Raw genomic sequence first — 27,068 nt, forward strand, 5'->3', positions numbered from 1 at the left:
CAAATAATTTACTATTAAATTTTGTTTTAAAGCTAGTCACATATTTGGATAATTAATTGAAAATAATCCGCTAAAAAAGACAAAAAGAAAAAAATGTAAAGGGATGGGGCGGTAAATTGTACCAACCGGTAGTTAACAAAAAACTTATAGAATTTAATTTTTGAAACCAATGTAGAAAAGTTTACATAATGAAATGCAAATATGCATTTTCTTTTGAATTTTTTTTTTTTTTTTTTGTTGACTGTGTTCAATTCACACATGGTTGATGCGGTTCAATATTGCTAAACTATAAGTCTTAAGTAAAATTCTATTTATAAATACTTTTTAAAATGAAATTATTTAATTAATCATAAATATTATTTAGACATAAAAATTAATTGATTACAAAACCTTTTAAAAATATATATATTAATTTCTTTTTCATTCGGCAAAAAACATTGCAAAACACTTTTAATTTTCAATTTAAAATTCTAGAAAAAAGATTATATTATTCTGCTTTTAATATAATCAAATTCAGGGTTTTATCTTTCTGGAGAAAAAAATTTAAAAAAATAATGGATTTTATTTCAATGAAATTAAAAAAAAAAAAAAAAAAAAAAAAAACTTGACTGAATTAATTACCCTTAAATTAACAAAGGGGTTATTTAATAATTTAAGGTTTGGAAGAGATAGGTATGGGGTCAATTTTTTGAAACTTCAAAAGAAGCCGACTACTGTCAAAACTTTGCGAAATAATACGTGATCAATTTCATTTTAGAGATATTTCTTTCAAAAGCCTTCTTTTAAAAAAAAAAGAAAAAGTATATTGTTCTATTAAACCTTTTACTGTTTAAATAATTTGACTTTGCTCGTTTTATTTTAAGAAAATATAAGCTGAAAAAGCATTTTCATTCAGTATTAGAAGATTTGTCAGTAAAAAAAAACAATCGCCAAAAAGATGAGCGTTTTTTTTAATTTTTACTCGCAATGTAGAGCCCTGCATACTTCTTTTCAAGTTAACTCTTTTGTAGTTTTGATTACAATAGATCTGAATGAATGAACCTTGTAAGGGAGGGGCACTAAGCATTGCCCTGTTAATAATGAATTTCTTTGGTTTCTTTTTATAACATGCTAGATTTCTTTCTTGCGGTTAGAAATATCAGGAAATTTTTTTTTTTTTTTTTTTTTTTTTCAACATCAGACTAAAAGAATCGTAATATTAAGATATTTTTTAACGATGCGATTCCGATACCTCCCAAAATACACGATTCTTACGATTAACGATTCCGATTAATCGTCCCACCACTAGTTTAAACTTTACTTGTATATTTTCTACTATTCTGATTAACCAGAAAGTTATTTTGTTTAAACTTTAATCTAATGTCCTTATATGTAAGGATACTAAGGTAGTTATATTCAAGATTATCCTATTTTATTTATTTCCTTCTGATAATAAAATATATTTTTCAGGCGGAGAAAAGCACACTGGAGGTGGCCGAGAATCTGGCAGCGATGCCTGGAAACAGTATATGCGACGCTCAACTTGGTAAGTTTTCTTTTTTATATAGACTTGGCATCTTAATAATACTGGTCAACAGTCAAATTGGATCTTCAATGTGATATATATTTGTTATGCTGAAACCAATTTTGCTATGTTTTGCTAAAATAGGTCTAAATTCTGAGATTTTATATATATATATATATATATATATATATATATATACTGTGTAAGCAAAAACAAGACTTCAAAACAAGGCGTTGCTGGCAACAAAGTGTATTTCAATTTACGTTACAATTGTTTCCATGTCCAGTTCGACAATTTCAAGCATTATGTCGTTTGCAAATTTTCAAAACCAGCATTTCTTCAGACTTTATGAATAAGCACACTTTTGGCAATGTAGCATTTTTTGAAGAGAAGGAAGGAAGGAAGGGAAAATCCCTAGCTAGAAAAGCATGCGAGAAACATCTACGTTTTGTTGTGGTTACGGAAAATCCCATTTAAATATTAATATATCGCCTAATTTTCGTATCCTTATTTAAGAGCAGAGTCATGGCAAGTTGCTACAAATACACCAATACATACACTATATATATATATATATATATATATATATATATATATAGTGTATATACACACACACACACACTAGAACTTTGATTCCTTATAAAAACCTGGAGTTTTTCAAATCCAATTTGTTCAAAAAATAGTTTTCCATACATTCAAAGAATTAAGTGAAATAAAAGTACAAAAATGCTACAAAACATGATTTTATTATAATAAATACTGAAAAGACAGTATTTGGCAAGCAGAAATAATGTTAAAAATTCTTACGGACCTTATCTATCTTTTTGCCTTTTTAGTATCTTCATAGTCTCTCTGCAAACTCCAACAATAGTTACACGTTTGAGCTGAACTTCCGTTGGCACCACTTCTCGATAGCACTTATATCTTCACCGTATTCATAACTCGCATCTCCCATGTTAAGAAATGTATCTTCAATAACATTTATTAAATTGCTACAATATCCTTGTAATTAGTTGATCACACAATTCCTTTCTTTGAATGATCACCATGCTCTTTTCTCTTAAGCATTTAAATGATCTTCAAAAGCATTCGAATCTGAGGTTCATTCAATATTCACACTTTCAATTTAACTTTAGACACAATGCTTCCTAACTTTTGAAGAATGTATTTGAAACCTGGTTTTGTTTTATCCATGATCTTGAAGTTTTCAATTAGTTATAACTTTGAATGGAGAGGTGGTAGGTTTTAAGAATTATTTCACTGCTACCCCCAAAAGGTTTGGTGGTTGATCAGAGTATGCTATAAAGCTTCCTTGTATCACCTACTGATGAAGCTTGCTCCATCTCTTCAACAATTTTTTGCCAATAAGTGTTGTGTTCAACTCTCGTGGAGCAGGTGGTTTCACGGAAGTCATCGGAGCTGGAGCATGAAGCTTGTTTTGTTCGGCTTGCAAGTTCAATTCTACAGCCTGATATCCAATCTTTGGCATGTCTTTTGGTGCTGCCAAGAGTCTAATGTGCTACTTTGTTGACATTATTTTTGAATGATTACCACATGGCCTTGACATTTGTGTCAGTCAGTTGAAGTGCTTAAAGACCATCAAGATGATTGAATATATTAATTTGAGAGGTGATTGGAGTACCTTCACATTTGAGTTGAAATATATATTTCAATAGTCGATGAGTTTTTTGAGTTGCCTTAAGTCATAGTTTTGCACACACCATGACCTGATCGGAACCATTGTTATTGCCGGTTTCTACCCCGCAATATGCACAACAGTCAAGTATGCTCGATGCCCAATGACCTGGTCAATTTGGCTCTTTGTTGCTCTGTCATTGGACTACCATGTCACAAGGTGGTGTTTGGAGTGTTGGAAACGGGTGCTTGAAATTATGAGCTGATTTGTTGTGGCGAAGTCAATTAGATGTTTTCCGTTTGAACAGCAATCCCCAATGGCCAACTATGTGTCTTGTATTAGCACCTCTAATACATGTGCGAGCAGTAGGCGTCGCCTGCAACTACCACAAAATCTCTTGATTGGATTCTGTTCATAACAGCCTGGAGATTTTCATAGAAGGCATCTGTAATGTTGTCGTCGGCATCAAGAATGGGTGCATAAGCTGTGATGAGTTATATTAAACATGCACCACATCATAGTCGAGCTAGACAAGGGGAGATTGGTTTCCAGGCAAGAAGTACAGCATTTGCCTGATCACTCAGAGCAAATGCAAACGCATGATTTCCTAAATTGTTGGTAGGACCACTGTGGTAGATATGGTAGGACATGTTTGCTTGAGGGACTTTTATCATCCCACTGCCTGTGTTTGCAAGTAGGACTTCGGAGAGGCAGGCAACATCAACCTTGTACTGATGGAGAGCATGAGCTATGAATGCTGATATTTGAACATGTGAAATGATGAAATATATGGTGACGAAAAGAACTGAACAATCCAGTTTGTTGATTTGACACTTGCGGTGCTGGGACAGCAAGCGCATCAGATCTCGTGGACGGCGTAGTAGGAGTCATAATTGGAATAAGTGTTGAATTCATATTGGATGAAGTAATGAGAGGGTTTGAAATTCACAAGTGCATGTATATCCCAGTGAGGGGAGTTTTGGCTTTTCACCTCTATTATAGCACCAAACTTTCGCTTGCACACCCAGCCTATTTTGCAGAATCTGTGTCACAAGAAGAATGCATGGGAGGGAGTTTTACTAGCAGAGGTGATTGTAATAGGATGACTACCAATCCCGCAGGATCAACGTTTAGCCATAAGTTGCAGATGCCTATATGGACCATTTTCACAGCCAGTAGGAGCGCTTTCCTAATGTACAGCCCAGGCATACCAGTCCTTAAGACACCTGTCAACCCTTAATCTTGCTAAAGCAAAAATAAGTCCTCCAAATGATTGCTTGACTCCCTCCAGATCATAAGCACCCCAAACTTCAAGTCAGATGGGTGTTTGCCATGAAACCAATCAGTGAGGTGGCTTTTACATGAAATGCAAACTGTCGATTTGATAAAAAAAAGGAGGGAGGGGGATTTCAATGACAATAAAATGTTGGAGGGTGAAACATTCGTTAATCCTCATTCAATCTATCTCGGGCAATGTAGAGTCTCCCTGCAAGTGTATCATAAATAATGAAACTGAATTTGGAAAATTTTCTTCATTTAAAATTCTTTTTCTTTTTTTTCTTTCAGTACCATCAACTACAGTAAAGAACTTCCTCTTGCACAAGGAATCAAGTTTGAATAGAGACGATGACTTCCTTATAAATTTTTTCCAACCATCTCGACTGCATGTGGGAATAGTCTGATATTCTTCTGTATACCTGATACATTTACTTTAGTCTAGATTTATTTTGGACTTGAATACCAAAGTTCAGCTCTAGAAAAGTCGGGTTCTTATCCGGTGTAAGCCACTATCCAAAGATGCCATATTATTGCACCAAACCTGCTACACAATCATGGAATCATAATGCACATATAAAGATGCATTACTTCATGCTGACTGAATCAGTAAATTTCAATTATTTTTGTAAACTGCAGAAAAATAAAATTTAAGAAAAATAAACTGAAAATCTGAACTTAAATTTTTTTTTTTTTTTTTTTATGGAAAAAAAAGTTGCTTCTTCAGAATAAGAACAAAAATTGAAATATTGAATTTCAGTTAAAATAGTATCTACGTAATTGTCATGTTGAAATTAGTAAATTATATAAAAACTAGTCTGGGTACCCAGTATTGCCTGGGTTTTTGGATGTGTTGAGCCAAAAAAAAAAGTGGTAGTAGGCAGGCAGGCTTGAACCTGTACTGCAAAAGAGGAAAGGAGCGTGAAAAAAATGTGACTTTGCCATTGCGTCCATCGCTAAACCGGAAGTGGCAAAGGTTTAAATTAAGGCTAGTTCTTCGAAAAGAGAAGATAACTTTCGAAAATATTGACGAAAAAAAGCAAACCCCCCCCCCTCGTAGAAAAATGCCCAGTTGAGGGTGGAGGAATTGTTTTTAGCCAATTTTTTTTTGATATTTGTCATCCAAAGGGTCGTGCTTCAAAACTACATTAATCTCGTGAAAATCCATAGCCTCTATCGAAAATTTTAAGCAGACATACAAATATACATACCTACATACCTACATACATAACTTTATACAGACAGGTGAGATTTATGTAATAGACTAGCAGGGGTGCCCGGGTGTTCATCGATGTAAAGGAAAAAAAAAAGTTTTGGGAGGGAAGGTAGGCTTGAACCCGAATCCTTGAGGCGAAGGCGGAAAAAAAGTGATGACTTACCTCGATCCTACGAAGGCAATGGAATGAGATTGTATGAAATTAAATGATTAAAAAGTTTGTGACAGGTGTGTAAATTTAATGAGGTCAAACATCACGCCATAGGGGAAATGAAATCACGCTCTTAACTTTGGCTGCGAGGCAGTGTTTAGTTTTCCCCAAGATGTTGAGAAAACCAACTACTCATAAAAAAGGGAAGTGTCCAAATGAACAGCAATTGTCTGATATGACAGTTTTCACCGCATTGATCAAACATGATATTGCTTTCTGGATGTCCCCAGCGGGGAAGCCGAGAAATGACTTCGCTCCATTAGTTTCACTTTGTTTGGGTTGTTCGTCTAAATAAACACAGGACAGAACGGAATAGCGTGAATTTTATAAAAGTTGATCAAAATAAATCTAAACACAATGTCCCGTTGCAAATCGTAGATATTACGATCTAGGGGGTATATAAACAGTTGTAAGAAATATTAACCCAACCCGGTGAACCGCCACGAAAAAGCCTTTACTGGGCATACAAAAATGTGCACGCCGCTTTTGCCTTTTTTTATATAAATTACGGAAAATGATAAAGTAGAAAATTATTAATGAAAATAGCTTTCAAAGAAATACTGCAAGTTATACTTAAATAATAAACGGGAGGAAACTGCTATGTATTATTGTATCCCCACCTAAAAAATAAAAAAATAAAAAGACATGAATAAATAGTAAAATTGTGAAAGTGCATATTTTATGTAATGCAGTAATATATATTACTAATTGCGGCATGACAATTAGGAAGGTAACATTGCTTTTAGTTGAAATTGACTTAAAAATTAAGTAGATAACATTGTTTTTTTTATGGAAATTCAATTTTGTGACTTTTTGGTCCTAATTTCAAAGAAGCACTAAAGCTGGATTTAGTAGTTGATTGATGTGTTAAAAACATTGTGAATTGTTAGGGGGAGGCCGGCACCTCATGGTTTCTCGTCATTTTTCTATACTGTATTGATGAAAGTGAACAAATTGCAATCGGAAAACTGGACACTCCTCACATCAAGACATCCAATGGCTGAAGCAACGTATTTAAACAAGAATTTATTTCTAGAATTGAAACCACAAACTTCAAATAATTAAACACTCAAATCTTAACGAAAACAAAACTAAGGTCGATACAAGATTCAAATTTGAATAGACATGCCACAAGGCAACTGTTAAAATTATAGAAATTGATCTTGACAGGAAGGGATGATTGCAATCTTGGAGATTTGGTAATGGAATGTTTTTTGTTTTTTTTTGTTTGTTTTTTTTTTAATCTAATCTATTGCAATACTAGAATCTGCCATTTTATTCTTCTTGTAGCGATATTTAGATTCCTGTACATAAAAAGCAAGGTTGAAAATAGAAAATTCCATGTAAGGTTGGTTAAGCAAGATAAAATATTTTCCACTAGAAGTTAAGGTGAAGTGTTGGGGGATGTTGCATCACAGGAAGTTTATATTTGGTTTCAAGGACTACTCTTATCTTGAGTTATTTTCACAATGTTTCCATCAGTGTAACCTCCAACGTCTTCGATTATATTTTCTCAAATTCAGGTATCTGCACAGAATTTGAAACGGAACCTTTCAGCATGCGCTCATTGCGTCGGCCATGATTGAGTAACAATAGTCTTAAGCAATTTGTAATGGTATTTTGACTGTTGCTCGCAATGAAGATTGAACCTTCACTCTCAAGCAGAGAAACATTACATCTGAATTTCACCAAGTACCCTATCCACTATGCCACAGGTTCTTACAGATTAAATAGGGAGTTGAGCAGCAAGATGTCTGTTCACATTACACTTGAATTTCTGCATGTTAGTACAGTTGGGGAAGCAGGAACTCTGAAGGGAATTCCAGATTCTAGCAGTTTTGGGGAAGAAACTGTTGGACTAGAATTTATTGTTGGGAGGTTATATTGTTGCTGTTCTCGATATGACCAAACGAAATAGTCTGGCAGGTTCGGATCAGGCAGGAGGAGATCCAGTGAGAGAAAGGTACAAAGCATTCCTTCTGAAGCCAAGACTGGGTCTGTTTAGACTGTTTGAAAACCGGTTTTTTTTTTTTTTTTTTTTTTTTGCAGACCATCTACTAGTTGACCAGTTACATACACATCCCAAAAGCGATGGCCTTCTACCCTGTTTGAAAGTGATACAATGTTCAACGAACAAGATAGGAGATGCGTCGCTGTACAACTCCTGCTCTCTACTGATCCAAGTTATGACAACAGGTCCATTGCCAGCACCCTCAAAATGCAAGTTCAGATGATTCACTGCTTGAGGGCACAGCTCAATGCGTCGGACGACCTACGGTTGTGGTTTTTGGTGTGGCGGCAACATCATGCCCCCCCCCCTCATATCTTCAAAGTTAACTTGAAAGTCAACACCAAAGCGTACTTGGATGTGCCGAAGAATGTAGTGATTCTCTAATGCAACTAGGTGGCTGCTGGCAGACCTTGGGTGTGGTACCAGGACTCTGCACTGGTCCACAAGTCCAAACTGTTTATGGTTGTTATTATTTCATGTTGATTAATAAGGGAGTATGGAGGAAATTTTGTGATCTTATAGCATCACAAGCTAGACCCCCACGCAACCTTCTCTCTTTCAACTGCAGCGCAATAGCAAATCCCAACAACACAGGATTTACTAAAAACATAAATTTTCCCGTCGTAAAGGTTCTTCTTAGAACAAATCAATTATGCTGGGAAACGCCTACTGTATAATGGTACACAATGGAGTTTGTAAATATCTTCATTGAATCATCTGTAAAAAGTTGAATATCAAATGTAGCAGCAAATCATGGAAACGTATACAAGAAAGTCGAAAATAAGTTGTACACTATCCACTATGACTATGCAATTCATACAGATACGTACTGCGGAAACTGAGCTATAACATAGTAATATAGGGCAAGAAAGACAAAGAAGCAACCTTAGTAGAAGTTTGTGTCTCCAATGATGTTGGGTTAAACAGAACTCAGAGGGAAAAGATAAGAAAATACCAAGGTCTTATGTACGACATGAAAAGAAACTGGAATCTTAAGGAAGATCTCAATCAGTCCAGTAATTATTGGAGCGACCGGACTCCTAAAAAATAATTTCAAAATCTACCTGGCAAATACACCCAGTGAACCAAGTGCAAGAGAAATACAAGCAATTGCACTTAAATGGACAGTTAGACTCTTAAAACGGTCTCTCTGTCGGAATGTCTGAGATAGCGGGTGAATGCCTGGCATCTAGTAGAATGCCCTATCTCTCGCTAAAACAAAATAAGGAGATTGAATAAAAAATGTGATAGACTTGTTGCAGTGTTGCGATAACCATGGTAAGAAGATTAAAAGCTAAATATGTGAAAATTCTTTTATCCTTTCCATAGACTGAAACACCTATGATAAAAGTATTGAAATCTTGTTTATTCAAGTAGCTAGAAAAATGCCAAATTGATTGTTTTCATCTTTTGACATTTATCAAACATTTAAAAATCAGCAAATTTGAGACCACTGATTTGCAGATGTTTTTCAGATATTGGATTATCTCCCCTTGGCACTGAATTGCTTCTTTTATTTCAATACCAACTATGAATTGCTTTTCCAAACAATTTTTTTTTTTTACAAGTGAGCCACCACTTATCAATATCCCAAGTTCAGTTGATTCTGAAATGCAAAATCATGATTTATTCATAGAGATATTTAGTATTGATGGTTTGTTAGGATGGACAAAATAAATGTGAGTGAATATCCAAGACCATCATACCAAACTGTTTTTATAGAGGCAACACTTGTGATTCCAGCTTAAAAGCACTTAAATGAAATGATTGTCTTTGTTGAAGGAAAAACAGTAGACAACAAGATTGTTATATAATAATATAACTTTTCCAAACCATAAAAAATTTTAAGACAGACCGACTGGTGTAACTTACACTATAATAGCGAAATTCTAAAAACAAAATAAAATTGATTTAAAAAAAAAAAAAAAAAATGGTATCTACTGACTTTTTGTGTCAATTTAAACTAAAACCAATAACATCTACTTAATTGGCATGTCAGAATTACTTAAATATTACCACATTATTTAAAAAAAACATAAGTTTTCGATCTTTATTGTAAAAAAAAAAAAAACTCACTATATTGTTTTGAGAGCGCATAATACAATAACAAGGGAAGTAACTCATATTTATGATTGTTAACGCACAATTTATTAAAAAAAAATTGGCAATAGTTACACACTATTTACCTCCCCATAGAACTCACAGCACACGCGCCCTCCAGGGCCCGGGCGTCAAGATCAAAGTGTAGTATCTGTTCCGACAGATGCTGCAAGCTATAACTAGCAAAGACCATATGTCGGGATAACCCCACATATCTGACCTTGGTCACTGTAGGGGCAACCCTTCATACCAACAGTTACTATCCAGCTCCCATTTCCCACCTCTTAGGAGCTGGTCCCCCCCTTTCCCTCCCCCCTCCCTCTCTCTCCACATTAAAAAACGGCCTTGTGCCTAATTTGCTCAGTGGGGAAGCAAATAAATCCAACCTCCCCATAAAACTCTCTAGTGTTTTTGTTGTCAAGCATTTTATTTTTATTAATTTTCATCAAATGTTTTCTTTAATCATTTTTTTCTACTTTATCGTTTTTCGTAATTTTTGGACATATTCATTGCTGTAGCATGACAATTAAGTAGAAACAATTGGTTTGCCAGGAAAGTCAATATTAAAAATTTCGAATTTCGGTATTATAGTGTAGGTGTACTGGCAGACTTTACAAAATGTTCTATGCTGCATTCCATAGCAAGTTCTGTGCTGGGATGATGAGTTAACCACAGATCGTCTGCTCAGTACAACTAAAAACCAACTGATTTTCAAAGCGGAGAGATATCTTTGAAGAACTCTATTCATACATCAAGCCATTCTATTAGTTGATAGATCAATTAGTTGATATTTAACTTTGTTTACATAAATAGAAAATAATGCACCAGAATATGTGATTGCTGCAGGCATATTGAAAACATACTGGTTCTCATTAGATTGCCAAAGATAAGCAACATTGAACTTGACTAGTTTATATAGGTGAGCGTTTGGGAATACTAGGTTCTGTATGTATTCAGGTTAATGGTTCTCAGAGAGATGAACATCCCTGCCTTACACAGCTCTGTGTCACTCTTGAGCAAGGTGTAGCACCTTTTAACCTCTGCCGCTTCATTTTTTTTTTTAATCACTCCCTAAAATAAACCCTTCATGCTAGTTGCTTGCTTTCTCCATCATAAACTTGAACACATAAAAATGAAAATTTATCATTTGTATTTGTTAATTTTTTTCATAAGTTTGTAAAACTACCTCGAGATATCAGAATGCACTCATTCCAGGGAAATGTATATTTACGAATGTATTCAACAGTTCTTCTGTGTATTCATTTCATGCACACACATCACATACACACACATATAACACACACAAACACATCACATTACACACACACACATTACACAGACATCACACACACACACACACACCTCTCACATTCATGAACAGTTAACTCAATACCAAACACATGTAATAACGTATTATTTGGATTCTTCAGATTACTGTTCTCATCTTGAGTGTCATTTTCACAACTTCCAACCTTCTTTATATATTATTTAATCAGAATTCATTATTGAGATGAGTATTAATTTATTTATTGCGGACTATTATCCTCATCTTAGTTGTTGTTTCATGACGTTTCGGGCAACTATTTCTCTGGCCTTCGTCAGATGGTAACCACAACAGGATAGGAACTCTGAATCTCCTAACTGCATTCTCAGCAATTACTGTCTTACGTCTCACCATGTTTTGGCCAAGTAAGCCTCTGGCCGGCTTTGGGTAGGATTGAAACCGCTATCTTCAGACAATTCTCACCTGGAACCGTAGAGATTCAATGTCTCTATCAACTGCGCCACAGGCCCCGAAGGGCGATCAAGGTTGAATTTTTTGGTCTTATAAATTCATGTTTATTCATTATCTGAAACGAAACGTGAAACAACAACTAAGAAAAATGAGGATAATAATCTGCAATAAATAAATTAAGGTGTATCTTGTTGAACTTGGGAATGTTTTTATCAAACTTGGGAATTTGGATAGAATTTCAATCAGAATCCTTTATTTACTTCATGGAAGTAGCATGCTCTCATTCCATCAGCCATGATTGAAGAAGGTCAGAGATTACATCAACCGAAACGTTGTGAAAATGACACTCAAAGTGAGAACAGTAGTCCAAAGAATACAAATAACAAATCCTCATCTAAAAAATTCAGAAACGCAACAACAAATCCCACTGATTAAGCATAACCTTTTAACTTTCTATTTTAAAATCTGAAAAGGTTATGCTTAATCAGTGGGATTGTTAAGATTTACATGTAACAACCTCAATATTTCACACACACACACACACAGAGAAACACATTTCTTATATTTATGAACAGTTAACTCAATATCAAACAATGAACAAACACAATATTAACCCTTTTTATGTACAGCCACTCTCTTTTGCACATGAATAAATGTGATTTTGTTATTGTTACATATGTTTTATTCTTCTATTCATCAGTTCGATTTGCTTCGACCTTTACATTATTTGGTTTCCAATAGTGATGAGATGATTCTAATATTTTTTCTTGACTCTGATACAATTACTGATCCCGTTCTAAATTCCCAATTCTAATATGATTACCAATTTTGATTCCGATTCTTCTTAAATTTCTATATATATACAGTTGTATTTTTTGTGTGTGTGGCATCAGATTACCACTAAAACCCATGTATTTTCACTAATGTAATTTGTAGGAGGTGATCTATAGATTTTAGTTTTACTGATAGTTTAAAATCAATAAATATTTATCATTTCCTCATTAATAAGAGCTGTGGAGAATTAAATTTTAAACGGAAACAAAGAAATAAATGCAATAAAAAGAATCGTTTTGGGCATTGTGATATAGTCACAAAAGTTTTTGATTCAGATACCTCAAAAAGTTCTGATTTTTTTAATTCCCAATTCCAATTTATAATGAGTCAGAGGCAGATTTAACATCTGCTTTGATGGTGTGAACCAATGTCTTGATCTGGCCACTTTTATGCTTGTGCCAACCAGGCAGTGGTTCAGCAATAACAGCCTCATGTATGGAGTCATCTGAAGAGCAGCAAAAAATATGACTAAGCCATTTCAGATGGCATCTAGCGAGGATCTGCTGTAGATTTTTAATGCTGCATCTCTCGTGCACTGCGTAGTTGGAGATGGCATTGGGCCATCTGACTTGAAGGATACAACACAGGCAGAAGTGACCAAACTCTCACTGGCTAGAATTGACCATAATCGGACTTGGTATATCAAGACTTTCATCTGGTCTAGACCAGAGTTTAGACTTCAAATGAATGAATGCATGCCGGACACTATTGAAATGACGACAATACCATTTTGGGAAATTGACTATTTTCTAATGGGGTGAAGTTGGCAACAAGTATTTTCATCTTTGATTTGGAAGGCATAAGCTTGTATGCCATCAGCAGCTGCTTATGTCTTTAAAACTCTCTCCCAGTATGGCAAGGTCATCAGAGTAGCCTAGGTCAGCAAGGGAGAAATTTCAGCCAACTTTGATACCTGGGAAATTTGCAAATGCATGGTCAATGATCCAGTTGATGACATAATTAACCAAGATTTGATTTGCATTCAGAATCAACAGAACTTGGGATATTGATAAGTGGTGGCTTCCTTGTAAAAAAAAAATTGTTTGGAAAAGCAATTGATTGTTCGTATTGAAATAAATAAGCAGTTCAGTGCTAAGGGGAGATAATCCAATATCTGAAGAACATTTGCAAATCAGTGGTCTCAAATTTGCTGATTTTTAAATGTTCGATAAATGTCAAAAGATGAAGATGAGAGAACATATCAAATGAACCAGATGCATCACCGTAACAGTGTATTCTGGTGGAGGTGGAGGTGTAGTATGTAACACACTCTCATTCTGTCAGTCATGACTAGATAAAGGCTTATGTAATTTGCAATTGTATTCTTAGTATCTCTTGACTGAGGATTATACCTTCAACCTCCAGAAGAGTGTCATTTAGAACTGAATTTTACAAAGTATCTTGTTCAATATGCCACGGGTCCTTCCACACTGTCATAGCTGACTAAATGAGAGCATACTACCCCAGTGGATTAAATAAAGGGTTCCATTCAAAATTTTGTACAGATTCCTGAGTTCAGTAACACACATCTGAAGAAGGTTGGAGATTACATCAACCAAAATGTTATGAAAATAACACTCAAGATGAGAACAGTAGCTCGAAGAACTCAAATAGTATGAATAAGTAATCCTCATCTCAAAAATTCAGAAACATAATCTTCACTTTTGTTCTGCAAAATCCAGAATGTTCCTAGTCACTTGCCTCTCCATGAGTGGAGAGCTAAACACAAGGTCAGTTTTTAATATGGAGTAAATCCAGCTGTCTAAAAAGGCAGTACTTTGAACTGGAACAAAAACAAAAACTGCTTCAGTCTAAAAAGATTACTGTTTCACTGACCGAGGAGAGAAAAAATGAGGTGTAGTATCAGAACACACACTGCACTTTGCTCATAGCCAGAAGGCAAAAAGTACTATTTCGATTGTTCAGACTAATGTTTTCATCTTGGTTATTATCCTTACAACGTTTTGGTCGATGTAACCTATGACCTTTTTCAGGTGTATTTTTACAATAGCTCTTATTATTGAATCATGAAAAGAATGGGTTTTTTCTTCCTAACTCACCATAAATCTTGCTTCACTTTTGTCCTTTAGTCCACATTCCATGTGCAATGTTTCTGAAAAAGGAGGGAGAATTGCAGTTTTCTGAGTCAAAATCTATCCAGCTAATACTTATTATTGGATAGTTTTTGACCTTGAAGTAGTATTGTACTTTATTTTGTAGCTCCTTACATCAAATAGCTTCATGCCTTGTCTGGAGCGATTTCCATAAAAAAACATAATCAGCAAAACAATGACTATGATTAACTCAGCTTTAGTTTAATAATAACTAGAGCTATGACAAAAGCATATTCTTTTCATTGTTTTGACTCTCGAGTATATATCTGACACAGTTAATCAACCAAGAACCACATCACTCATATATAAAAGCATATAAGATATCAATGTGATTTAAGCTTTTTCTTTAGCATGTCAAAAAAAAGTTACTATATTGTATGATTTAAAAATAAAATTACAACTTTTTCTGCTGTAAATTCACATTCAAACATGTACTGCTATGTGTATGCTATATTTTCTACGCCTTTTTTTTAATCAATGTAAACATTTTAAAAGTTTTGCATATGTATATTTTTATATTTATCTAAGTAGTACTTCTTTTTTATCTTATCAAATAGCAAAATATCTAAATTTCCGTTTAGTTTTGTTCATTATTTTTAACTTTATCCATTGTCAAAGTGTCCTGTTTTTCTCAGACTGTTATTGATAAGCAATGTCATCCAAATCAAATCACCTAGATAATAAATCTATTAAGTATTTCACACTCACTAAAACATTTTTAAATTGACTATCCACTCATAAAGATTGCATTCGTAACTTCTGACAAGTCTTCCTGCTGTGGGAAGATATTGATATTGTATTAGGGTCTCAGTATTATTAAACATTTTATTTTTAGGTTTTCCTTGAAAGTGTTGACAAATCTTTCAACTTAACCTTTGGATCTAGGGTGTTATGGGGAGGTAATCATATTGTTAAATCACCAGGGTGTGTGGAGCAGAGTATTGTTTTCTTGCAACCCTATTGCATGTGCCGGGTAATACCAATTTACCTTGCTTACACGTTAAGGTTTAGGTGGGGTGTTTGATACAAGGTTTAAGATAGACCAAATTGTGAAGAAAAGAATGGATATGTTTTTATTGCTAATATGGATGGAATACTGTTACCACATCTGGGCAGGAGCTGCTAGAAAGGACTTGTCCTGCCTTGATAGAGTTCAAAATAGACTTCGTAGCCTCGTAGATGTCCTTTTCTCCTCCTTGCAACCTCTATCTCACAGAAGAGATGTTGCGAGTTTGTCTCTGATGTATCGTTATTTTCATGGAAAGTGTTCGACTGAGCTTCAATCTATGGTCCCCCCTCGCCAAACTTTCACAAGAAACACTCGTCTAGCTGTAAACACTATCAATAATTCCCCCCACTCTTTATCTGTGCCTAAACCTAAACGTAGATTCCATGAACAAAGCTTCTTTCTTAGAACTGCACGCCTGTGGAATTGTCTTCCGTTTTCCTACTTTCCGGCTGACTACAATATGGTTGTGTTCAAGTCTAACGTAAATAAGTTCTTGATGAGCCGCTCCATATAAGTTATCAAATTTACCAAATTTTCATTACTAATGATTACTATATTGTCCAATTTCTAATGTACACTCTTTAACCCTTATCCTTGAGTGGCCTCTTGGCCTTGATAATGTGGTGATGCCTATGTAAAAAAAAAAAAAAAAAAAAATGGTAGAAAAAAAAGTAATTTCTCAGTAAAGTCGACATTGGCACCAAGGAATCGAGCTTGACATTCATGAAGATATCGGCAGTAGATCACATGTTTTATGTTAAGTGACAGATTACCTTGTAGGTGATAAGAATTAACTTGGAAGATGGAGAAGACCTCCAGCATAGTTTGATAATAAAGTTTCTTTGGAGCAAAGGAGGAGAGAGAGAAAAGAAAAAACGGTTTAAGAGAGAGAAAGAAAGAAAAGGGAAAAGGAGAATTAAAGAGGAAATGGATTTAAGAGAGAGAAAGAAAGAAAAGAGAAGAGAAAGGCAATAAAGCGGAAGGGTAATCTCCAAATGAAAGAGGAGGAAATGCTAATCTCAAAGAGATGGTAGTCGGAATTAGGGTTCCATAAAAAACCATTGTGCTGGGCCGTTGAAGAAATCACACCTCTGTTTTGGGCTCTTGCTCAGGGTTGAACAACCTCCCCAAAAGAGCTAAGTTAAAACCTCTTCCTCCTCTGACTGAGAAACCATCTGAATGAATCTAAGTTGAAAAGATCCTGCATCTTGAAACCATTTAAAACCCGAATAATTTAATTCTTTGGCAGAAAGTGTACCCTGAAATATCTTATGAATAATTATTCTCATTTATAAGAAAATGATCTCTGAATTATTGAACTACTTTGATTTAAAATTTACAATGCGAAAACCACACCAGCCATTCCCCAAAGCACCTACAAGAAGTACACAAAGCATAGCATCCGATGATGAAAGGCCAGCCAGCATGTTAAAGGTATTGCTACATGGACTTAGGGTCATGCACGTTTTGTGTGTTCTGAACATCAGAGTGATAATTCCAGTGACACGTCTGATTACATTTTGAAGGGTCCATCACTAGATTTTTAACTTCAACCCCAATTTTGACCCCTTAACATTTATTGTTTTGGGCTCAAATCAAATTAAAAAGTTTGATCCCTGTCCAAGTAACCTACATTTAAAATTTCAACTGTTTAGACCCAAAATTGGCGGAGGAGTTTGGTAGAGTTTTCAAAGGTCAAATCGTTGAATTTTAACCGATTGACAGCCAAATTTCTGGTCGAAAACCAATTAAAAAGATTTTCTCAAATCTCAATACCCCTTATGTCAAATCTCGAGTCTGTAAACTGAAAATTGACAGAGTAGTTTGGTAGGGAAATGTACACACACACACAAAGACAATTTCACTTTTATAAATATGTAGATTATTGGAATTTTCCCAAGTATATTTGGTAAAAATGGAACACAAATAGATGGAAATGTTTTGAAAAAAAACTTGTATATACAGGAAAAGAGAGGAAAGAAGAGAACAGTCAGTTTGCAGGGGAAAATTATCTGAAAGATATGTCCTTTTAACAATTTTATATTTCCTGTATCTTTTTGGTTTGGGTTGAAGAAAGAGACTTGAGTTCTGTGCTGCTGTTGCTGTATAAAATCCTCACATACGTTCTGGTGTTTAGATGACAGACAGCACAAACGCAGATGTGTTGACTTTAAGGATCCACACAAGTAAAAGAAGAAAAAAGTTTATAAAAACTGCTCAAGTGGCAGTTTGAAAATCTAAAAAGGTAGCCTGTGAGTGGTTGTTCTATTATCCAATCACAGGACACCTAGTTAGCAGCTCTGTAATAATTACAATATTATTGGTCACAAGTGAAAATTGCATTCCAAGTAAAAACACTTTTAATATACATATGTATCATGCAGAAATATGTATCCTCATCAGAAAATTAAAAAAATGATTGAGTAGAAGATTAGCTAGGTTTTTTTGGACAACAAATATCGAGAAATTGGCTAAATACATTAATTCCTTCACCCTCAATTGGCTACTTTTCTGCAGGGAGGTGTCGCTTTTTTCGCCAATATTTTCGAAAGCCATCCCCCCTTTTTGATTGACTAGCCTTTATTTAAACCTCCGTCACTTCCGGTTTGTCGATGGGTACAACAGCAAAGACGTCATGTTTTTTTTTTTCACATTCTTTTCCTCCTTCGCGGTACGGGTTTGAGCTTGCTTACTACCACTTTAAAAAATTTTTTTTTGCTCAACACACACCTCCAAACACCCGGGCAACGCTAGGAACCCAGACTAGTTCAAAATAAAAATCAGTCTTATCATATTTTTCTGATCCACTATGGATAAGAGTGGAAATACTAGAAGTAGCCATAAAGTAGGGGAGATAAGTCAGTACTTCATTTAACCAATTAAAATGAAAGGCACAAAAGGTAGATATTTATTCTCGATGACATTTAAATATTCAGTTAAATATCAAAGACTCCTTTATAATCTATCTATATATCTATAAAAGTGAACGTGTCTGTCTGTCTGCCTGTCTGTCTGTGTACATTTCCCTACGCAATAACTCTGTCAATTTTTAGTCTACAGACTCGAAATTTGATATACAGGGTACTGAGATTTGGGAAAATCTATGTGATCGGTTTTCGGTCAGAAATTTGGCTGTTAAAGGGTCAAAATTCAACGACTTGAGAACTCTACCACTCTTCCGACAATTTTGGGTCTACACACTTGAAATTTTAGATATCGGTTCCTTGGACATGGATCTAACTTAATAACTTGATTTAAGCCTAAAACAAAAAATGTTAAAGGGTCATACTAGGGGTCAAAGTTAAAAAAATTGACCGTTTTTTTTTTTTTTTGTTCAGCATACATCTCCAAACACCCGGGCAACGCCGGGCTGAAATGCTAGTATATCTATAAAAGTGAACGTGTCTGTGTATCTGTCTGTGTGTCTGTCTATGTACATTTCCCTACGCAATAACTCTGTCAATTTTTAGTCTACAGACTCTAATTTTGATATACAGGGAACTGAGATTTGGGAAAATCTATGTGATCGGTTTTCGGCCAGGAATTTGGCTGTTAAGGGGTCTAAGTTCAACGATTTGACCTTTGAGAACTCTATGAAACTCCTCTGACAATTTTGGGTCTAAACACTTGAAATTTTAGATATAGGTTCCTTGGACATGGATCTTACTTAATAACTTGATTAGAGCCCTAAACAATAAATGTTAAGGGGTCATACTAGGGGTCAAAGTTAAAAAAATTGACCGTTTTTTTTTTTTTTTTTTTTTTCTCAGCATACATCTCCAAACACCCGGGCAACGCCGGGCACCCATGCTAGTTAAAAATAAAACAAAATGCAACACTCAAGACACTCAAGAATAAAACCAACAAATAGCAATCAAGTGAAACGCAGCATTTATCTATATTAAAAAATAGTTTTATTTAACACAGTAATTTTTTTGACTGGTAATCCATGACAAAATTAGGAAGGCTGATTGATGTTCATGAATATGAAATTTAAATCCATTATATTTTTTTTTACTTGATGTAGACGGCTATGTATAAACCATATGTCCAGATGAAAAAGAAAGATTTAAAGAAAGTAATTCATCGCTATGTGCGTAAGTAGAAATCCCTTGGTGGAAATCATCAGTGTGAGTATTTCCTGGTAAATAATTTTTACATATCACGATGGAGATAGGAGCACCAGTTTCTCACTAAACTAATTTGATTTTTCCCAGGTACTGTATTTATAATCGAAAGTGCAATGCTCCCAGCAGCCTGTTCACTGTACCCACACACAAAAAGACAAAAATTATTCCCTGTAGAATTTACATGACTTTGGGACGAAGCACGCAGCGAACATTTCATCATCTGTTTGCGTGGATAAATCTAGCATCTATTCTAAAACTAAAAATAATTTCAATTCAGTTATTTCCATTTGAATGTACACAGCACAGCATAATCACGTTGACACACCGGTTCCTGCTGGATCACCGAAGTTAAGCAACGTTGGCTCTAGTCATGGCTAAATGAGTGACCATTTGGAACTTCCAGGTGCTGTATGTGCTCTCCGCTTATGTCGACATTGTTTCCAGTCGTTCTGGACTTTTCTTTACCACTGGACTCAAACAGTGCCGATTCAGGAGAGGTGTGGTTGTGGATTGCGCAATCCTTGCCTCACAATTACACATGCAGCTACCCCTATTAGGTGTATCCTTTGTCTTTCGAGACGGAGGCATTGTATACAGCAAATCTGTTTGTGAAATAACGATTTGCTTCAGGTGTAATACAATTAAACTGTAATTTACAATGAAATTGATTTTTACTTATAATTAAACTCTACTTAATTATTTTTTCTAATTATTGTTAAGGATACTTATTTTTGCATGATACATAAATATATAAAAAAGTTTTGTTTTTGGAATGCAAGTTTTACTTGTGTCTAATAACACGATATAAGCACCTCAATTTCTTCTGAAATCTCCTTAAGCCATTTTAGACATTTTCTGGAATTAAAATCATGAAATAAATTTTGATATGCTGATTTTAAGTTTGTATGTAAGTAGAGATAAATATGGTGCTATTGTATTTGAAGAATTAATTTTGCCCTTCTTGGTATGAGTATTCTTTTAGTATATATATATATATATATATATATATATATATATATAAAGTTCTTCCTTTGGTATCAGTTAACAAAGCTTAATTTGTCTGTGTATTTGCAATTAAAAGGAATGTAAAAAGCTTCTTTGTTTGGTCGTCCTCCACATGAAGTATTTGTCCATTTTTATAATGTGCATGTGATATGTACAAACTATTGAAGTATGCATGTGACTACTGCTTACTTTGTGAGTGTGTCATTGTACATGAATGTGTGTGTAAGTGTGTCTGTTTGAATATATGTGAATCTGTGTGAGTGTGTGTGTGTGAGTGTGTGTGTGTGAGTGTGTGTGTGTGTGTGTGAGAGAGAGAGTATGTGTGTGTTTGAGTATGTGTGTATGTGTGAGTGCATGTGTGTGAGAGTATGTGAGCATATGTGTGAGTGTATGAATGTGTGTAAGTGTGTCAGTGTATGAGTGTGAGTGAGTGTGTGTGAGTGTGAGTGAGTGTGTGCTTGTATATGTGTATGTGAATGGGTGTGAGTGTGTGTGTGTGAGAGTATGTGTGAGTTTGAGTGTGCGCGTTTAAGTGTGTGTAAGTGTGCAAGAGTGTGTGAGCATATGTGTGAGTATATGAGTGTATGTGTATGTAAGTGTGTGTGTGTGTGTGCGTGCGAGTGTGAGTGTGTGTGTTCATATTTGGGTGTGAATATGTGCTTGAGTATGTGTATGTATGTGTGTGAATGTATATGTGTGCATGAGTGTGAGTCTGTGTGTGAGAGTGTGTATGTGCGTGAATGCGTGTGAGTGTGCATGTGTGTGCGTGCATGTGTGTATGTGTGCATGTGTGTGTGTGTGTGTGTGTGTGTGTGTGTGTGTGTGTGTGTGTGTGTGTGTGTGTGTATAGCTGGTTGCTTGCAAGAGCAATTTTCATCACCCTAAGAAATAAAAAAGAAAGTTGTTTTTTTTTTATTTTACTACAAAGAAAAAGGGATTATTAAATTAATCCATTAAATCTCACTGTCCTATGAATCGGACACCAAATAATTTCTTATCAAAATCTATAACATAATATATAATAGTGTTGCTTATTGCACAATTATTCTGAAGAAAGGATAATATCCATCTACATTAATGAATTTCCCTCTGAGAGTTGTTAAAACCTTATGAACTCATAAATGAGTCATGCCACTAATTTATTGCCAAAAGTGCAATATAACTCTTTGCGTGAATTTCTTTCCTCCCTATTATAATGTGTAAATTTTATCTTGATTGTATAGTCATTTTTTATTTCTAAAATGTATCACATTTACCCATTGTCCTATTTATAGGAAAGTCAATAATTTTCTTCTTTTTTTTTCACACAGGAATCACCACTTATCAAGGCCTGGAGGCCACTCGAGGATAAGGGTTAATGGGTACACATTAGTCAATGTGATTATAGCATCGTAAACATAAGAGACGAACTACGTGTTAAATTGAATTAAACGAACTAGAATTTATTTTGTGAAGAAACACATGAAAGAAAAGGGTACAACACGTGTTTAGTTTGGCGTGCATCTCTTGCTGTTTACTGGTGAGAAGGAAAGTCTATTGTAGTATAGAGGAAGAGAGAAAACGAGAAAAAGTCAATCCAGGCCATGGAGATAGAAAACGTGTAAAGTGTACATACTGTCTGTTAGCTCGTGCCCCATACATAGTAGCAGGAGACGTGACGCGCGCGGGCGCCCCAAAAGGGGGGGGGGCGAATGGTCTGACAACTGCTCAGCTCGAGAGCTAAGTCAAAACAGGAGGAAGCAGCTTATTGCTCTTGCTTTTATATTTGTTTCCGGTGATCTTTTGCGCATGTGTGGATTTCCTTTGAAAGGGAAGTGACATTGTCCAGGTGTGCGTACGTATGCGCATATGTGAGTACATGTGTGTACGTTAGTGTGTGTGTGTGTATACACGTGAATGTGAGTGTATATATGTGAACGTGAATATATCTACTTGTGTGTACATGTGATGGGCGCGTATGTTTGTATGCGTGTATGTATATGACAAGAAATATGGCTTGAGATGTGAACGTGTGTTTTTGTGTGAGACTAGGAAAGGCTCCCACAATACTCTCCTTCCTAGAAAAAAATTGTGTATATATATATTTTTTTTTTAAGTAATGTTTTCGATAATTGACTTTTTGTCCTGTTTTTTTTTTTCTGTTGGTGTGGTTGTTTAAAAAAATGTCAGAAACGGAGTGTGTTCGTAAAAAAAAGTATTTACTTACGTGTAGAAAAGGCGCTTACTCTTTTTTTTTAGGCTGACATTTTTTTTTTGTGTGTGTGCTGATATGTGCAACGAGTTGCTTGGATAGTGAAGTGAATTGTTTGTTTGGAAGGAAAATTTTTTGTTTCGTGTTGACGTTGAGTGTCAAGTTGACAGTGTCTTCGCAAATGACTCCGTGGTAGTGTGTGTACATTGTCTGTACGGGCGTTTGTTGTGCATTCGTTTGTGTTGAACAAGTTTCTAGTAGCCGGTGTCAATGAAACTTCCAGTTGTGAGTTTATCTGTGTGCGTGGTGCATCTCAACTCATTGTTAATTCAGCTTCTTCCTATGTGTTGATAGGGATGCCCTGTAATTGTTTCTTTGTTGTTGCGTCTGCTGTGCGGGAGAGAATTGCATAGGCCTATGTGATTTTGCTCCTGCGTTTGTTGCAGGGTAATGTCAGGAAACCGTGAAAAATGTTTGTCGAGCTCAAATTTTTTTTTAAATTCGTTATGAAGTCGACAGCTTGGTGTTTATTTTTCTGCCGAGTCTGGCGAGGGGTTTTGTCATTGTAGTTCGTTGAGGTTCTTGTCGGTAGTAGGTCACTTGTTTTTCTTTGTTGAAATGTTTTTTTGTCAAATAAAATGCGCGTCTTGCTCAAAACAATTCCTTTAAAAAAAAAAGTAGGGTCACCATGCGTGTCCGTTTCACATCAGTCAGGCGCCAGTTTGTTGTGGGACTTGTGGTTTAGAAGGAAATGTGTGTTCATCTCACGTTCAGGTGTCACCATTTTGTAGTGGACTAGGGTATAGAAGGAAATGTTCAGGTGGTGCAAATTAGGACTAATGAATTGAATTGAGAAAGAGACAAACTATGTGTTAAATTGAATTAAACAAACTAGAATATATTTCGTGAAAAAACACAGTTTGGCGTGCATCTCTTGCTGTTTACTGGTGAGAAGGAAAGTCTATTGTCGTAGAGAGAGAAAGAGAGAGAGAGAGAGAGTCAATCCAGTTTGGTGTGCGTCTCTCGCTGTTAGCTGGTGAGAAGGAAAGTCTATTGTAGTATAGAGAGAGAGAGAGAAAATGAGAAAAAGTCAATCCAGGCCATGGAGATAGAAAACGTGTAAAGTGTACATACTGTCTGTTAGCTCGTGCCCCATACATAGTAGCAGGGGACGTGACGCGCATGGGCGCCCCGAAAGGGGGAGGGGGGCGAATGGTCTGACAACTGCTCAGCTCGAGAGCTAAGTCGAAAAAGGAGGAAGCAACTTATTGCTCTTGCTTTTATATTTGTTTCCGGTGATCTTTTGCGCATATGAGTATTTCCTTTGAAAGGGAAGTGACGTTGTCCAGGTGTGCATACGTGTGCGCGTATGTGAGTACATGTGTGTACGTTAGCGTGTGTGTGTATACACGTGAATGTGAGTGCATATACGCAAACATGAATACATCTACTTGTGTGTATATGTGCGCGTATGTTTGTGTGCGTGTATGTATATGACAAGAAATATGGCTTGAGATGTGAACGCATGTTTTTGTGTGAGACTAGGAAAGGCTCCCACAAGTTTCACAGGCGTGCAGTTCTAAGAAGCTTTGTCCATGGAATCTACAATTAAGTTTAGGTACAGATAACTGAATGAAATAAATAGCATTTTTCTTTCAATTTATGTATTCTAACCAAATTTTAGTGATTGTACAAAGTCTTAACTCAGTAGTAAAAATTTAGATACTCTGGAATCTAACAAGTTAAAATGGTAAAATAAAAAATGATCGAATTGGAGTCTGCCAAGGGATCACCTGCTCCAAAGGACTCTATTTTGAAGATTGGTTAAGATTTGTTTGTACTATTTGGATTATTTGGACTACTATTCTCATCTTGGTTGTTATTTTCACAACGTTTTGGCCGATGTAACCTCTAACATTTTTCAGGCATATCTTTCTGAACCTGGAAAACTTTATGTCAGAATTAAGAACGTATATGAAATTTTGATTATAGATAGTTCTTCTCCCAACAGACATGACTAGTTAGAAGTACTAATTATGATATTATTGCTAATTATTAGTAATTATTAGTGTAGTAAGTATTTAACCTTCAGCCTCCACAAGACTGTCACTTAGAGCTGATTGTTAATCAGTACCATTAACCATTGCGCAATGGGTCCAGTTTGAAATTCTGTATAGATTTCTGAGTTTGACATAAAAATTCCCAAGTTCCAAAAGATACACCTGAAGAAGGTTGGTTACTTCCGGTTGTTTACATAATTCTGCATCAGCAAAAGTCAGTTTTGTCTGATTGAAAAGCTGTACCAGTATCGAGTTTGCTAATGACAAGCTGATTGTAATCATTTCTGCCTCAAAGGAGGATGTAATACCTGGGAGAATGGTTTCATAAAAACAGAACAGATACTAAACTACCTTCCCTCCACTAATAAAAAAAAGGTAAAAGAAGGATGGTATCATGACAAATGAACAAACACCCCCTATTTCTAAAGGAGGAGATTATGCCTGAGTACATGCTCTCATGACAAGACAAGAGATACTACACTACCATCAAAGGAGTAGGTAATGACTGGGAGGATGGTCTCATGACAATAGAATAGATATTATAGTACACCCACTCTCAAAGGAGAAGGTAATACATGGGAGAACGGTTTCATGAAAACAGAAAACAGATACTATACCACCCCCCTTCAAAATAAGGTGATAACTAGGAGAATGATATCATATGGATAGAACAACATATATTACTCTGATCTCTGAAAGAAGAGGTCATACTTGGGAGGATAGTCTCATTACAATAGAACAGATACTACACCCCCCCCCCTAAAAACGGAAATTATGGTATAGGAACTGAATTCTGCATTAAAAGATATTACAATAGTACATTAAGAGAAGTAATAGCACAGTTTTGATTTTAGATGAGCACAGAAATATAATAAATCTATATATATAAAAACGAAAATGTGTGCCCTTTTTGTGTATGTCCGCCAAAGGCTTTTTTCACCGGGCTTCTCAGGCGGCTCACTCTCCTTAAAACTTTTTTATATGCTGCCTAAATCATAATATTAAGTTAAGAACAGGGGTCATGTCTATCTTTCATTTGCCCGACTTTTACACACTATTTTCAAGATTTTTTTCGATCACCACGTCTGTGTTACACTTTTCAATATAAAAAAAAATGAATACTGGGGCAGAGGAAACAGAAACTAGTTTGATCTTAATAAGGTCAAACATCACACGACTTAACTTTCTCACACCTGTCAATTTCACTTTATAAACGTTAAATTAAGACCTTTCACTTCCTTTCCCCTCGTGGCCGAGATGGTTAGGTGTCTGGTTTTTTTTCCCCTTTCGTTTCCACCTTCGAGTCAAGGCTTCAGGGTTCGAGCCTACCTTCCCACTAAAACTTTTTTTTTTAGACCTCCGAACACCCGGCCAACTTCTTTTTTTTAAACAGGGTTGTTTTGATCTACCCCCCCCCAACATACACACCTCCAAACACCTGGGCAACGCCGGGTACCCCCGCTAGTCATTAATAAATGTAATAATTAGGGCTAGGATACGGCATAATCACGTTTGACACACCGGTTCCCATCAGATCACCGAAGTTAAGCAACGATGAGCCTGGCCGCTACCAGGTGGGTGATTATTTGGGACTTCCAGGTGCTGTATGTGCTCTCTGCTTATCTCAGCATTGTTTCCAGTTGCCTTGGACTTCTCCTTGCTACTGGACTCAAGCAGTGCCAATTCAGGAGAAGTGTGGTGGGGTTGCGCAACCCTTGCTACACAATTACACATGCAGCTGCACCTACAGGGGGTATCCTTTGTCTTTTAAGACTGATCGGAGGCATTGAATTAGGGCTAGGACAACAGTATATTCTTTTCATTGTTTTGACTCTCGAGTGTGTATCTGTTTATGTCTTATATGCTTTTATATAGAGTGATGTGGTTCTCGCTTGATTAACTGTGTCTTACTGTGTCAGATATATACTCGAGAGTCAAAATGAAAGAAAAGTATATGTTGTTGTCACAGCCCTAGTTATAATTCATATACATACTAAATCTCCATTAGTAATATATAGGCTCCTTTAGTCTTTAACA

General features: G+C 35.7%; 1 protein-coding gene and 1 pseudogene across 1 annotated transcript in view; both read left to right on the forward strand.

Annotated features, from left to right (window-relative positions):
• LOC145269268 (alpha-aminoadipic semialdehyde dehydrogenase-like) overlaps positions 1–5,098 on the forward strand; it is a 57,753-nt gene extending 52,655 nt beyond the window's left edge. The window contains exons 18-19 of the mRNA XM_080124938.1: positions 1,450–1,525; positions 4,707–5,098. Coding sequence (XP_079981064.1) covers positions 1,450–1,525; positions 4,707–4,761 — 131 coding nt within the window. The 3' untranslated portion in view covers positions 4,762–5,098. The remainder of the gene's footprint in view (positions 1–1,449; positions 1,526–4,706) is intronic.
• A 21,426-nt stretch (positions 5,099–26,524) lies between these two features.
• LOC145273539 (5S ribosomal RNA) lies at positions 26,525–26,642 on the forward strand (annotated as a pseudogene).
• Positions 26,643–27,068: the final 426 nt, after the last annotated feature.

This window comes from Euprymna scolopes, chromosome 4 (assembly GCF_053919585.1).
Source record: "Euprymna scolopes isolate OS-2025 chromosome 4, ASM5391958v1, whole genome shotgun sequence".
NCBI classification, from domain to species: domain Eukaryota; kingdom Metazoa; phylum Mollusca; class Cephalopoda; order Sepiida; family Sepiolidae; genus Euprymna; species Euprymna scolopes.